At 41.4% G+C, this 14,593-nt stretch overlaps 1 protein-coding gene across 4 annotated transcripts; it reads left to right on the top strand.

Moving 5' to 3' along the window:
• Positions 1-773: 773 nt before the first annotated feature.
• Positions 774-14,583, top strand: LOC102295177 (synaptotagmin-like protein 1). Of its 4 annotated transcripts, XR_006054928.1 has the most exons (16): positions 776-1,227; positions 3,850-3,976; positions 4,262-4,413; positions 4,503-4,608; positions 4,688-4,742; positions 4,816-4,852; positions 4,934-4,974; positions 7,712-7,828; positions 7,966-8,132; positions 8,217-8,319; positions 8,437-8,598; positions 8,982-9,060; positions 9,163-9,262; positions 10,011-10,216; positions 11,843-12,955; positions 13,124-14,583. XR_006054928.1 is itself a non-coding variant. In XM_005932944.3 (15 exons), the coding sequence occupies exons 2-15, from the start codon at positions 3,852-3,854 to the stop codon at positions 11,983-11,985; spliced, it is 1,563 nt and encodes a 520-aa protein (XP_005933006.1). In that variant the 5' UTR covers positions 774-1,227; positions 3,850-3,851; the 3' UTR covers positions 11,986-14,583. The 4 variants fall into 4 exon arrangements, 3 of the variants coding, with proteins under 3 accessions (XP_005933006.1, XP_014192493.1, XP_014192494.1); XM_005932944.3 differs by having other exon boundaries at positions 774-1,227; positions 4,533-4,608; positions 11,843-14,583; XM_014337007.2 differs by having other exon boundaries at positions 11,843-14,583.
• Positions 14,584-14,593: the final 10 nt, after the last annotated feature.

Raw genomic sequence — 14,593 nt, 5'->3', positions numbered from 1 at the left:
TTTGGATTCAGGGCACAGACAGCCCCCATAGTTTTTAAATCAGGCTTAAAACGACCCTTTTTGATAAAGCATATAATCAGGGTTGGATCGGGTGACCCTGAAACCTCCCCTAGTTAGGTCTAGGCTGCTGAGGACTTCCTATTATTCACTCACCTTAACACCACTTTGCATTTAATCATTAGTTATTAATCATTATTTTCTCCATTTCCTCCCCTCATAACCCCCAAATGGTCACTGCAGATGTCTGCCCCTCCCTGAGCCTGGTTCCCCTGGAGGTTTCTTCCTGTTAAAAGGGATTTCTTTCCTCCCCACTGTTACCATGTTCTCACAAGGGTCATGTGATTGTTTGGGTTTTCACCTTAAATATGAAGCAGCTTGAGGCGTCCGAGGTGTGATTCAGCACTATATAAATAAAATAGAACTGGACAGAAGAACTGAACTATGATCTGCTTAAGACCAAGGACCTGTTAATAAAAATGACCTGTCCATGTACCATATCTGGGTGTCAGTATGGACCCCAGTATTTGGCACTAACAGAGCACTGATGGGACTCTTTAGGGGAGCAGAGCGAGGGCTGGTTGGATGCTTTGGTCTCTGTCTGAGCCAGGACCTATACAGGCTTGAATAAGTCCACACAAAAAAGCTTTCCCCATCTGAGGAGACTGTGGCTGTCATCCAAGTTTGGTGACAAAGGACAGAACTGGGCCTTTTTCTTTCTTTCATCCTCTCCTACCCTCCCCCCTCTGCCTTGCACACACTCACACAATGCAGTTCCACTGAGGGAAAGGGAAGTCCAACACCTTACCAAATTCAAACCGAGGCTGGTTACACGTATGGGTCTGTGTTCCTCTTCAAAACAGGCAGAAGGCTCGATATCTGCGTGCTTGTTTGTGCACAGTAAGGCCAGGTAGGCAAGAGTGTGTGTGCTTAGCAGGTGTGGACAGCTACAAGATACATCCCACCTCCACCCTGCAGTTTGGTAAAACATCCGCGTGAGTCATATCACACAGTCAGACAAATACACAGTATCAGCACGCGCGCGCACACACACACACACACACCTTCACAGCTGAGAGCAGCTCCTGTGCGGACTAATTCTGGAGGGCGTGTTCACTCCGTTTACTCAGCACACAAGCGTCGACGTACACAGACAAACACATCGCACTGAGGAAAACTTTTCCTGAGAACTTTTCCCCCCGATGGAACCAGTGGAAGCTGTCAAATAAGGTAACCCGGTTTTTCTTTCGTGTGTTTCTTTCTGTGTTTCTAACAGAAGGGAGAGGAGAGAGTTTAATCTTTAATCTTTAAAGGGAAAAGTTGCGACAGGTGTTTCCTCTCTCGCGGTAGATTCGTAATGAGAAGAAGTGCACTGACCTATTTCTTTTCCCCCTAAAGGGCACTTCGCGTAAATAAATAAGCCTAAATAATTAAACCCATTAACAGTCTTAATAACAAGTGTTCAGTCACTTTTAGAGGTTTAAACCTATATAACAATAAAAAACACCAAAGGAGTGCTTTATGGAGGAATTATTGATAAGAACAACAACGTTGTTATTAATATTACTCGGCGTGTTTTGTGAAAACTGGAGCACTTTGTGCGTGGCGTTTTCTAACCTACCCGTTGACAGGCGAACACGTTCCTGACGCGCATGCGTTAACTTCTCAAAAGTAACTAGCCTTAGGCGTTGGGGACATGAAAACTCATTAACAGTTATTACATGGTGGTGCAGAAGGTTAGATCATCCATCTCGGCCTCACATTAGCTGAAAGTGAATTCAGTAGTAGGTTGTTATTAATCTTTTTGAATGTAGTTTTTTAGGCTGTCTACAGTAGAGTACTTAAGAGTAGGAGGGAGTGAAAGTCATTGAAGACAGGAAAGGCTCACCTGGAACAGCATGTATCAAAGCTTCAAAGAGTACTGCATCCTGAAAGATACCAGGGAGCTCGCTTCAGGTGATTTAAAGAAAAAAAGAAACAGCTTTATTATAGGTTTCCTCTTAAGCATTTCTCTACTATGTTTCATGTAAATGACAATTTGTGCAGTTTGTAACCTTCAGACCTCTCTGAGCAAAGTAATGTCATCATTAACCAAATTTTACATGTGGGGGAAAAAAAAGTTTACAGGACTCGGCTCAGTCCTTTAAAAACAAAAAGTACACCCTATGATTAAACCACTTGTAGAAATACCTTTAGCAGTATTAACTTGAGGTGATTATTTCTGTGTGACTTATTCCCCCACAAAGGGTCAACATATGTGGATGAATTCGGTCCACTCTTCTTACACAACATCATCAGCATTGCTTCAACTTATTGTGGTTTGCAGGCTCTCTTTGATGCACAGCTGTGTCGCCACAACATTTCAATCAGGTTAAGGTCTAGACTTTGACTGGGCCATTGCATCACCTCGATTCATTTCCTTTTCAGTTGTTCTGCTGTAGATTTGCTATATTTGACATGAATATTTTGGTTATACAAAGGGGCTCATGGTCAGCTCAATGACTGTGAGGTGCCCAGGTCCTGTGGCTGAGAACCACGCCCAAAACATCCCCCCACTTCACCACCTGCTGACAGCTAGTATGAGGTGTTTGGTTGTCATGTCCCCCAAAAGGGCCAAGGGGATGAGGAGTAACAATAGTAAGTCCAGGAGGAAAAAGAAAAGATAAAAAACCTTTATTAAAAAGGACTTAAAGAGATGGCTACACTATAACAATCAAACAAATATGTCAACAAACTAAAACACGCTGAAAAGAAAGGAAATCATTAACAAACCAAAGAAAAACACTGCTGCTGTCAGCAGCTACACACTGGTAGCTCAAACACACCACTAAATGCTCTGTAACAGTACACCTAAAACCAGTAATTTGCAGCTGGGGGGGAAACAGCTACTCACTGATACCTCAAACCCCACACCTAAGCTCACCACAGCACTCACTCTGAGTGACTAAGTGGGCCGTCACCAGCTTTTATGCAGGTGGGTGGTTAATTGCTGAGTGGAGCCAGCTGTGCACCAGCTCCTCAGAAGAAATGGGTGGCAGCTGAAGTCAGAAGGAAAGGAAAACAGGACACACACGCAAAGTTTGCTAGGGCGTGACAGTAGTGCTGTGCATCGTGGCTAAACACTTTGGCGTTGTCTCTTTAAAGGACATTGTTTCAGAGGTCTTGTGGTTTATTTAGAACTTTGCAAACCTAATCTGTGCTGCCACGTTCTTCTTAGAGATAAGAAGATATGTCCTGTTTAACACCGTCATGAATTTAACATTTAACATGCTAACTGTGGCTGTAGCTCTTGGGTTTTCTGCAGTTTCTCTGAGCATTACATGGCCTGACCTTGAACTTAATTTGATGGGACATCCACTCCAGTGAAGAACGTGGCATTGTGTTAGCATAGAAGTAAAGAGCAGCAGACTTCCCAAACTTGTGCTTTTAAAGAGGCACTCACACTTACTGATAATCATAAATGAAGTGCATTTGATTAGCAGGACCTGGCTGCTGATTACCTTCTTAATTCCAATGGGAACAGCAAGATGTACTTAGTGTTTTATAGGAATGTGAACTTTCTCTTTCAAATGACTTTAATCAGACAAACCTTCATTACTGTTAAGAGGAAAAAAAATCTGGAAGGCTAGTTTGCAGAATTTCCTTTTTTCAATGCACTGAAATGAAGAAAAAGAAACAAAAGTTTTTGTAGAACAGTGGATTTTAAATGTATTATAATGAACCTGATATATTGCACATTCATGTTATGTTCTAATCTCAATGTCTAATGAAAGCAGTAAGACTGTACTGTTGACTGTACTGTACTGCACTATTTGTGTTGTGTAATGATAGTCAAACACACTTTTGTCTTAGGGATGGAAGGAAAGCAGGGAGACTCCTCACTTGACTTGAGCCACCTGACGGAGGAGGAGCAGACCTCCATCCTGCAGGTTGTACAGCGTGACTTGGAGTTACGTCGCCGTGATGAAGGACGTGTAAGGTCAGAGGTGACTATTTATTCAAGTCTGACTGATATGTGTGCTAATCTCTTCGGATGTTTGTAACCGTATGGGTGGGATTGGTCCTCAGGCATATATTACTTTCTTTGGTGTTGGTGCAAAATCTCCCTTTAGTGTTCAGGTCAAGTAAGACACAGTTGGTGATCAATTATAATTATTTCCTTACCCTTCGTCACATGTTTTTATCAATTTTTTTGCCATAACTTTTAATTAAGCTGCTTTGAATATCAGGTGTTACAAAGAGTGTCTCTCTGTTGATGATGCAGAACCCTCGAGCAGAGAGAGACGAACTCAACCCGTCTGCGCTTCCTGTCAGGGGCGTGGTTCAGCGAGGAGTGTAGCAAACGCCATCTCAACTGGACTTCGGGCTGCGACCTGGTCCACGCCACCATCCGCCACAGGAAGACAAAGAGCAGAGGTCAGTTTTCAGTTCATGTAGTACAACTGTCAGCGATCAGCAGGACTGTTTTCTGTCTGTCTGTGTTTACTGTCTGTGATTGCTGACAGATGTGTCCCTGAATGGACTTTTCAACATAGAGCGAGAGGACAACAACAACACTTTACTCGAGACTGAAGGACGTGTGAAGGACAGCAACCAGGAAGAAACTGAAGGGTTTGTGGGGATGACTGTGAGACAAACGGACTGATTGTAACATTTATCTGCTGCTACATCTCCCAATATTTGTTTTCAGGACTCAGAGTTTGAAACCGGTACCCACATCCACAGTAAACGGACCCGTGTCACAGGTTTGTGCGTTCATTCTTCTTCCCCTTTTTCCATTCTTGTCCTAATAACCATGTAAATACAAATAATTTACAGGGTCTCCAGCACAGTAACAGCTCCTCATCATCCAAAGGTATGAAATTCCTCCCCCGCTGTGTCTGTGCCTCTCTAGCCATCCCTCAGTAATGTTATTAACTCAATGTTGTGCTCACAGAATGTGAAACCAGAAGTAACGGCCAATTGGAGGAACCTGAGGTGATTATACCACACACCCACAGATTACCATGACTAATGGTTCTGGCAAACACTGTTGAATTGGTCTTTATTGTACCTCCTATTCAAAGACACTGAGTCAATATTTGTCATTTTTTCAGTGTATAAATCCAAAAAAGAGCCAATGCAGTACTTCAACGATCATTTTCATACAGTGGCTCCAGAAAGTTGCGCAGTTTTTGTTGTGTATTTAATTATATATTGATCAAATCAGTCATCACTTACAATCAGTTTTTACTCGATAAATCAAAATGTCTCATTTGTTAAAATTTCAGACTCATTGCAATGGTTCTCAGGAGGCTGTGTTACAGTTGCGAGCAAAGGAAAAGAGGGACTCAGCTAGACTCGTGCAGCATATAGAGAATCAGTTTTATCAGCAAACTTAGCAAAACTGCAGTACTCTGCAAAAGTCTTGAACCACCTTTCATTTCTTTATATTTTGCTTCCAAGAAGTCGGACTTTCTTGTAGTTTTTTTTTTTTAGTTGTTTTGAGCACCAGTTCTCAAGGCTTTCTGAAGGTCTTTCAAAGTTTTTCTTTGGGTGCTTTTTCAGTCATTTTTTATCAGTCTGACCATTTTCAGAGGATTGTTTTCTTGGTTAGTTTTTGGATAAATAACTGCACCTAATTCAATGGATGAACAAGTGATTAATCTACATGAATACATACAGACTATTTAGCAATAAATAACTAAACAAACTGGCCCTTCAGTTGATCTGTTTACTGTTTACTGAAGCCTCATCACAAATGGTCTCAGTAGAGAGGTGGCTGTCAAGTAGCCATTCTTAAGGAAGGGAAACGGGGAGAAAAAGCTCAAGTGCTGAACTGAAAATCAGTGGAAATTTGTCATTTAAATCTGTAAAAAACAGTGGAGCATTTGTCTTAGTTGGGACTGTATGGCAGCCAGTGGTGTTGGAGATTTGAATCATTATTATTTATTTGAATTATGAGCAAATAAAAGTACCATCAGATTTGGATCCACCATTTAATACCTTCTTTAAAGCAACTGATTGGTAACAGTTTCATTTTTCAGCATAATAATGACCTCAACCATGCTGCTAATGCAGTAAAAGCATACATGGATAGAAAAACAAACAATGGGAAGCTATCAGTCATGGAGTGGCCTCCCCAGACAGGGACTTCAACGTTATTGAAGTATTGTGAGATCATCTTGACGGAGAACAGAACAAAAGGCAGCCAAGATCCAAAGAAGAGCCCTGGACGTCCTTTAGGAAGCCTAGAGAACTATTCCACAAGATTACTTGATAAGACAAAAGAAGCTTGTCTGAGAGAGTTGAGACTGCGCTGAAGAATAAAGGTGATCGTACGAAATGCTGACTTCTAATGTTATTAGTATTGTATTAACACTGTTTTTCCCTTCTATACTTTTTTCCAAACATGTTTGTATGTTTCATTTAGTTCCTGCACCTATTTCCATTTTTTCTAGCAACAAACAAGAAATGAGGAGACATTATCAATCAAGATATATGCAAAACAGGAGAAGTGCTTGCTTAGTAGTGCAAAAGACTTGGTCTGAGTATAGAGTCCATATGTGAGTAGCCTGAGTGACGAGGGTTACTCAGACCACGGTTCAGATTGATGATGTGTGGAGGATAGTCCGAATGATGGGTTGCCCATCATGTGGGCGATCGTGGCTCAAGAGTTGGCAGTTTGTCTTGTAACCGGAAGGTTGCCGGTTCGAGCCCCGGCTCCGACGGTCTCGGTCGTTGTGTCCTTGGGCAAGACAGTTCACCCGTTGCCTACTGGTTGCCTACTGGTGGTGGTCAGAGGGCCCGGTGGCGTCAGTGTCCTTGCCTCTGTCAGTGCGCCCCAGGACAGCTGTGGCTACAATGTTACCATCACCAGTGTGTGAATGGGTGGATGACTGAATGTAGTGTAAAGTGCTTTGGGGTCCATAGGGACTAAGTGAAGCGCTATACAAATACTATAGATGAGACTTAAAGCAGCCCCACTCCCCCTCTGATTACCTGTAGAGTAACAGAGTGGATGTTCTGAACTTACCTGGCTTATACAACCAGAAACTTCAAGTCTTCAAGAGCAGGAGGAAAAAGATTCTCTGATGAGACCAGAATTTAGCTACTCTCCATGGAGCACGGAGTAAAGGATAAAATCTGAAGATGGAAAACTCTTTGGGTTATTTGTCAGCTGGACAAAGCTGAGGGAAGGCTGAATACAATCAAAGATAGAGGACACTAAAGAAGCAACCTGACATGGGGATAAACACATCACCTTTCAGCATATCAGTGAATCAGTATTACTCAGGAGTGTTTTCTGGCAGTCTGGATTGTCCAAGGTAAAATGAGATCTGCACGGAGAAGGCAGCAAACGGGTTGATGGATGCTTTCTCGATCCGGTCTGATGAGTTTGAAGGAATCTTCTAAAAAATAATATCAGAAATAATCTAGATGTGTGAAGCCAGTACAGAGTTATCCAAGAAGACTGAAATCTGTTATTGCAGCCAGAGGGGCTTCTACTGAGTGGTAAATTATGGCTCTGGGTACTTTTGTAAATGAGGCATTATTATGGTGTATTGAGTGTGTGTGCATGTTCGTGTGTGTGTGTGTGTGGGTGGTTGGGATGCCACTTTTACCCATTAAAAACTCCTTCAAAGTATACTAAAAGTTTATGACAGATGTTTTGTGTCTAATTATAACGCTGCATAAGAACTGTGAGTGTGTGTGTGTGTGTGTGTGTGTTTAGGAAGACTTGATTGACAACTGTAATGGGGACACTGACTCGCTGAGCAGCCTGACAGAGACGGATCCTTCTTCTCTGAGAACTAGCAGCTCCACCAACAGTCTTCATTCAGGCTACGTGGTACATGCACATACACACGCACAGCATACTTGCATGCACGCACACACATTTGATTAATTGCCTATTTGGCGACGCAAGATGACTCAGCTCAGGACAATGACGTAGGAGCTGATCTTTCCTTTGCGTATGTGTTATAGCTCAGCGGTAGCATGATGAGTCTGTTCAGCTCGGGGGATTTCGGAGTGGTTGAGGTGAGGGGCCGTATCCAGTACTCATTGGCTTACAACAGCCAGAGGGAGGAGCTGCAGGTCAAAGTGTATCGTTGTGAGGACATTGCTGCAGCACGCAAGAACCGGTCTGACCCGTAAGTGACTGCATGTTTGCATGCATGTGATGTGATCCGGGCCCATATGGAGCCAGTCTAGCAATGGATGTGTGTTTTTCACAGATATGTTAAAACCTACCTCCTGCCGGACAAGTCAAATCACAGTAAGAAGAAGACTTCAGTGAAGAAGAAGACCCTAAACCCAGTTTATGATCAGACACTCAGAGTGAGACTCTCTGTCATTTACATGTTACATAAAGTGTCAATCACAGAAATCCCCCACCATCATTTAACTACAGTTACCTAAATAACAAAAACACACTCATGATGTATGTTCTTTCAGTATAAGGTGCGGATCGGGGAGCTGCGGAGTCGGACCCTGAACCTCTCTGTGTGGCATGCCGAGCCCCTGGGGAGGAACGTATTTCTCGGGGAGGTGGAGGTGACTCTGGCGCTCTGGGATTGGACCTGCACACAGCCTCTGTGGCAGGACTTGCAGCCACGGGTAGGAAGGACCTGGCATCGACGAGTGGCATGCAAACACACACTCTTGTAGTTGCATAAATTAGTGTGTGTGTTTGTGTTTGAATGGTGCCAGATAAATATTTACCAGCCCACTGTGGTGCCTGCATCTACATTTGTTTAGTATCTGAGTGTCTTTGTAGCAGCAGTTACAGCAGCTTTGTTGGAGACAGAATGTGGGGAGGTGTCTCTTGTGTCTGGGAGAGCTGAAGGGAGAGGAAGACATGCTGTGAATTTCAACTAGGTTTTATGTAACTTTAATCTTTCCCTGCTTCCACACTTCTCCTGCTTCCTTTTTTCCTTCTTTTTCATACTGTCATTTCCTCTGACTTCATCTTTTTTTATTTTATGTACGCTCTGTCACAGGTTTATCTGAGCCCAGACTCCATTAGCAGTCGTGGGAACATCATGTTCTCTATTAAATACATCCCAGAAGGATATGAAGGTGAGGAAAATACCTTAATACAACACGGATGCACGTTATATCTGTGTACCACAATCACCCGAATCTCATGCATTCTGTGTGTGTGTGTGTGTGTGTGTTAAGGTGGCGGTTTGCCTCTGACCGGAGAGGTTCACATCTGGCTTCGGGAGGCTCAGGGTCTCCTGTCCAACAAAGGAGGTGCTGTAGACTCCTTTGTTAGAAGGTGCGTCAGCTCTGCACCACATTTCCTGATATTTTGTCATCAGTTATCTACTCTGTCATTACGTATAAGCAGCACATTACATGTCATGTTGCATTCTTATCAGTAATTACAGAGTTCCCCGTATTTTCATGGGGATTTTCGCAATACATGATTCAAATGTGGTCAATCTCCCCTTCAGGGTCATGTCGTTGTGCACCTCTGCAGTGCTTCCAACATGACTACAAAACATTTCCTAAAAACTATATATTTTTTCACTCTACTTTTCATAGATGCACTCTGAACTTGTGATTATACACTGCATATCCTCCAAAACTAAGTGGCAAACTTTCATTTTGGAGAACTGGATAGATGTGCAAGTTGCAAATGAGGCTGGTGGTGAGCAAGGATTTGTTGGCATGGCCAAAAATGTTCAGACAAGCATGGTAACAAGGTGGTTTCTATCAAAAGCACATTATGGTAAAGTAACCTAAGGAAAAATAGCAGATTCACATGGTCAGGTGGTCAGAATGGGACTCCTGTGGAGCAGTTTGGAAACTAGCAGTCACAGTGGAAGTGGTGCATAAGGAGATAGCCTTGAAAGGGAGGTTGGCCAAATTGAAATCATGTATGTTTTTTGGATTTTTTATTTTTTTCTTCCTAATGGGCAAAACTTTGTGATAGCATTTCATGAATATTGAATTATTTCCATATGCCTGTAATTTGAGTCTTTAAATAATCCCGCTAATTTACTTGCTCCACACCCCACAAGCTACATACTCCCAGATGCAAGTCGTCAAAGTGGTCAGAAGACCCGGGTGGTGAAGCACTCCATCAGTCCTACCTACAACCACACCATGGTATACGACGGCTTCCATACCAGCGACTTGAGGGAGGCTTGTGCTGAGCTGACGGTGTGGCAACGCGAAGGGTTAAAGACTCATGTCCTCGGGGGCGTCCGTCTGAGCTGTGGAACTGGTTAGATCATCTATATTGCACATTTTAATAGTTTAACTGAAAATCACATTAAAAAAGACCCTAACTATTTAGGGTTACAGAGGAAGAGGTGATATGGAAAGAAAACTTGACCTCTGAGAAGTACAAAGAAGTAATGCAGCATCGTAATAATCAGAATCAGAATCAGAATGGGGGTTTATTGCCAGATGTTGAGGTTTACAACATTAGGAAATTGCTGCGGTGCTTCAGTGCAAACAATAAGAATTAAAGTGCTATGTAGAAAGAAAGATATGTGCATGAGATATACATGAGATATATACATGAGAATAAGACTTATGAGTGCTACGTAGAAAGATATATACATGAGTGCAGGTGGTGATCGGTGCCAAACATGAAATGATGCAGTGACACAGCGTAGGTCACATATTTATATAATTTGTGTTTTTTGAATAGATTGTGGTTACTGTTACACATAAATCTGACTAGAGAGTGACTATAAACGAAGGTGATTCTAACAGTTTTTGTAAATAGTTTGTCAGCGTGTTGTGCTGGCTATTTTTTTTATAACTAGTGAAAAACAGTGAAAAGTGGTAAGATATCGCTGCATGATACATCCTTACCTGCAATACTATCTAAGAGCCACAAGTGATTAGGGACTGCATTGTTTCCTCTTGTCTCCCTGTCTGTTGTTTGTCTCTGTAGTTGACTGGAGGCTCTGACAGGATCTCCTTGTCTTTGTGCTAAGCTTTTCAAATGGTGTCTCGTGGGTGCTGTGATACTTCACAGGTTTGCAGGAGGAAAGCACTTCCTGTGTTCAGGGCTGGAACATTAATGCAATTGTTGCACTTGTCTCATATTTCAATAGTAGGCTTTGTCGATTGTGTCTTGAAAACCAGTCTAATTTTTTTCTATAGTGCTGATAGTTGAGACAACCTTAGAGTGAAAAGCTTCATACTGAACTAATGCCTGCTGGCATGTCAGGCATTTCATATGGTCGTGTCATCGGAGCGAAGTCACCTCGCTAGTAATGCAGCGTCTCTGTTATTGATGTTGCAAAATCCTCGTCTGCTTGGTTGCTTTTGAAATCTACCACATAGACTGCAAGATAGATTTAGCAGGTGTGTCTAGTGACATACAGAAAACAATTTAGTTTCCCTCAAGTACTTATCCTTAATACTGATGGTGTTTTTTTTTTTTTTTTTTGCTTGTAGATTGTGTTACTGTGCTTTATATGGAGTGGGAAGCACTCAAGATCAAATTGCAGGCAGAGCATCAGCTCCATTATGTCTCACTGCGAGGAAGATGATGTCAGAGAAGTGGTGGGAAGTAACAGCTTTGAAGGATTTGTTTTGTTACAGACAGATTTTGAGCAAAGTTGTGTTCTTCACAGGCAGAGCTGTTGACTGCTGAGGCTGTTTGTTGCTGTCAATTTTAGCTTGGAGGTTGTAGTCACGATTTCTCAATGGCTGTATGCAGAATTTTAGTCTGTTGGTTAAACCTTTTTCCTTCTTCAAATGGAGTGTATGTGCATGGACATGCAGGGAGTGTTTACATGTTTTTGTTTCCATGACCTCTTTGAGAAAAACAGCTGCGGTAAAGTCCACAACATAAATAATGACCACACGTGTGGGTTTTCTGTAATGCCAGGTCAGAGTTACGGCGAGGTCGTCAGCTGGATGGATTCCACAGAAGAGGAAGTCACTGTGTGGATGTCCATGATTGAGAATCCAAACCACTGGATTGACGCAACGCTACCGATCAGAACTAACCTCACCCGGCGGTCTGAGTGACTCAGACGTATCCTGCACTCAAGCGGAATCATTCGTATGCACGTTGCTATTATGGTCGGACTGAAGGGAAGCCATCTGAACATTTACCTCTCTGTCGCAGTGATGCACACTTAAACACACAGGTGTTTTTCATATGTCCATACTATATACTGTACATGGCACATAAACACACAGGGAGGTGTAAGCAGTGGTATAATATTTTGCCTTAATGGAGTGGATTGGATCGGTTCAGTCTGGGTCTAATCTGGCAAAGAGGCACTTTTTGTTATTCAGTGTAGTTTATGAAGTACAAATCTAAGTGTTGAGTCATTAGTGCCCTGGCTTAGTGACTTCTCTGTGATATTACATGAAGTAAGAAGGGGGTGGGAGGTCTTTCCTTTTATTTCAAACTCAGTCTCAGCCCTTTCAGACAATTTAAGAAAGGCAGGCCTGATGACTTTCACAGATAATTGTATCTTTTTTTAGGTATCACTATTGTAAATAATTTGGAAAGCCCTTGCAGCTGAATTCACTCAGCTAATCTCTTTTGACTGAATAGCTGACTACCACCTTGTGGTCAGACTGTATACAAATTCTCGACACACTGAGCAAATGACAGGGGGCGCAGTGACGGTCACAGGCAAAGAAGTGAGAAGAAAAGGGCCTGTTTCCATGTTTCCCTAAAAATAAAGATTATTTGTCACATCAGCTATTCTTCTTTATATTTCTCACCAAGTAAGAATTTACTACATGAATCATGATTCATAACTTGTGTCCAGCAGATGGCAATATTTACAATACTTTTTCAAGCTGGAATAACAGTAAGTGTCTGTGTTTTGTGTCTTAACGTTTGTGATTTCTGCATCTCATCGCAGGTTTTCCTTAAGTTGCACCTTTCTTGTTGACACCAGATACTGGAAGTCCATTATTATTGGTATAAAGAGGCTGTTTGAAGGCAATATTAATTGTTGAAAAACATCTGCAAGACACTGTAAGAATCAAATGTTATTGGTTTCATAGTTTCCCCTGAAACACTAAGCTCTTGTGGTGAATTTTTAAATGTCGGTCATTCTGTCTTTATATAATTAGCTTTACTATTTTATTACTTTTTATTATTGCCTTGGATAGTTATGTAATTCTAATTTTGTGTGCCCTGCAGATATTCACCATTGAGGTTTCTTTCTGAGAACTGCGGTCTGTTTGATATCTGCTTCACAACACTGTCTGCTTAAAATAATGTATTAATCTTCTGCTCCTGTAAGCTTTTTGTCATGAGAAATTACAGGTTGTCCTTGTTTTCTCCTTGACTCATTTTTCATGTCTAATATGATATCTAGCCGAGAGACATCAGTTGAAAATTACTTCTGACTCTAGCAGGTCCACGGTGTTGAATCATCCTTGAAAAACTAAATTAAAGTGACTGTGCACTTTTATTTTGTGGGGGGCTGGTGGTGGATGTACTCTCCTTACATATCTGTTATGTATCTATTTGCATTAGACCCTCAAAATTGCCCTTTAAATCATCAGATATACATGCTTTACACTTGCATGTTTCAGAACAAATTTTAATATTAGACAAAGATAACTTGAGTAAATTAAAAAAAAACAGTTTTTAAATGATTTAATCTATTCAAGGGAAAAAGTTCTCCTTGTTAAATCATGAATTCACTTTAACCACATCACAGACCTGTTGAATCAAAAAATGACATGGTAATAGAACCTATCAGACAAAGTGAAGTGGATTAAAAGTTTTCAAAAAGTAACACATCATGCCTCTAAAGAAACTGCTGGGAAACAAAGTCGCTGACATCTGTCAGACTGGAAAGGGCAACAAAGCCATTTCTAGTGCTTTGGGACTCCAGCCATTATCAACAAACAGAAAACTATGTTGAATTTTGTCAGGAGTGGCCGGCCCTCTCAAATTACTCCAAGAGCAGATTAACGACTCATCCAATGACCATCAAACAATCATCTCTAGCTGCCTTGCTGCTTTGTCTCATAAACTTAAATGGGAGCAAAAAAACCCCCAAACCCATCAGGAATGGGGCACTGTATATTGGAAAATGCCTTGCAAGCATGCTACAATCTGGAAAAACAAGTACATTTTATATGAGAAAGTCATTTTTAAAATAAATAATATTGGGCTATAATACATTAAATGAATGATTAATATTTTGAGATATACGCATTTAATTGCATATATGAAATATATATTTTTGGAGAAGTTGGAGCTATTTCCGTGGCTTTGATGAATCTGACTAAAGGAATGCTGCACTATTCTTCCATAACACCCACATTTTCTTTTCTTTTTCTCAAACACCAAGATACTTTAGATGGTAAATATAAATTTTAGCAAAGCTTTTATTAGGTTCCTGAAGCGACTAACAGTAAACATTTCCCAAATCTGCATTATAAACATAAACAGTATATAGCCGCCCTCTTCCTGATGTGGGATTTTGGTCTGATGATGGGTTAAAAAACCATTTTAACATGTTTCATGTGTACCTGTTCAGTATATAAATGAACGTGTATTCTGAAGGAGAATAAATAGCCCTAAGGAAAGACAGAAAAACAATGGGTTTTTGGTCAGCCAGCGGTTCATTGTCATTCTAGTGGAACAGATACAGGA

This window comes from Haplochromis burtoni, unplaced genomic scaffold (genome assembly GCF_018398535.1).
Source record: "Haplochromis burtoni strain Fernald_Lab_line unplaced genomic scaffold, NCSU_Asbu1 Contig_163, whole genome shotgun sequence".
In the NCBI taxonomy this organism is placed as follows: Eukaryota; Metazoa; Chordata; class Actinopteri; order Cichliformes; family Cichlidae; genus Haplochromis; species Haplochromis burtoni.
This window is presented reverse-complemented; position numbering and strand designations above follow the sequence as displayed.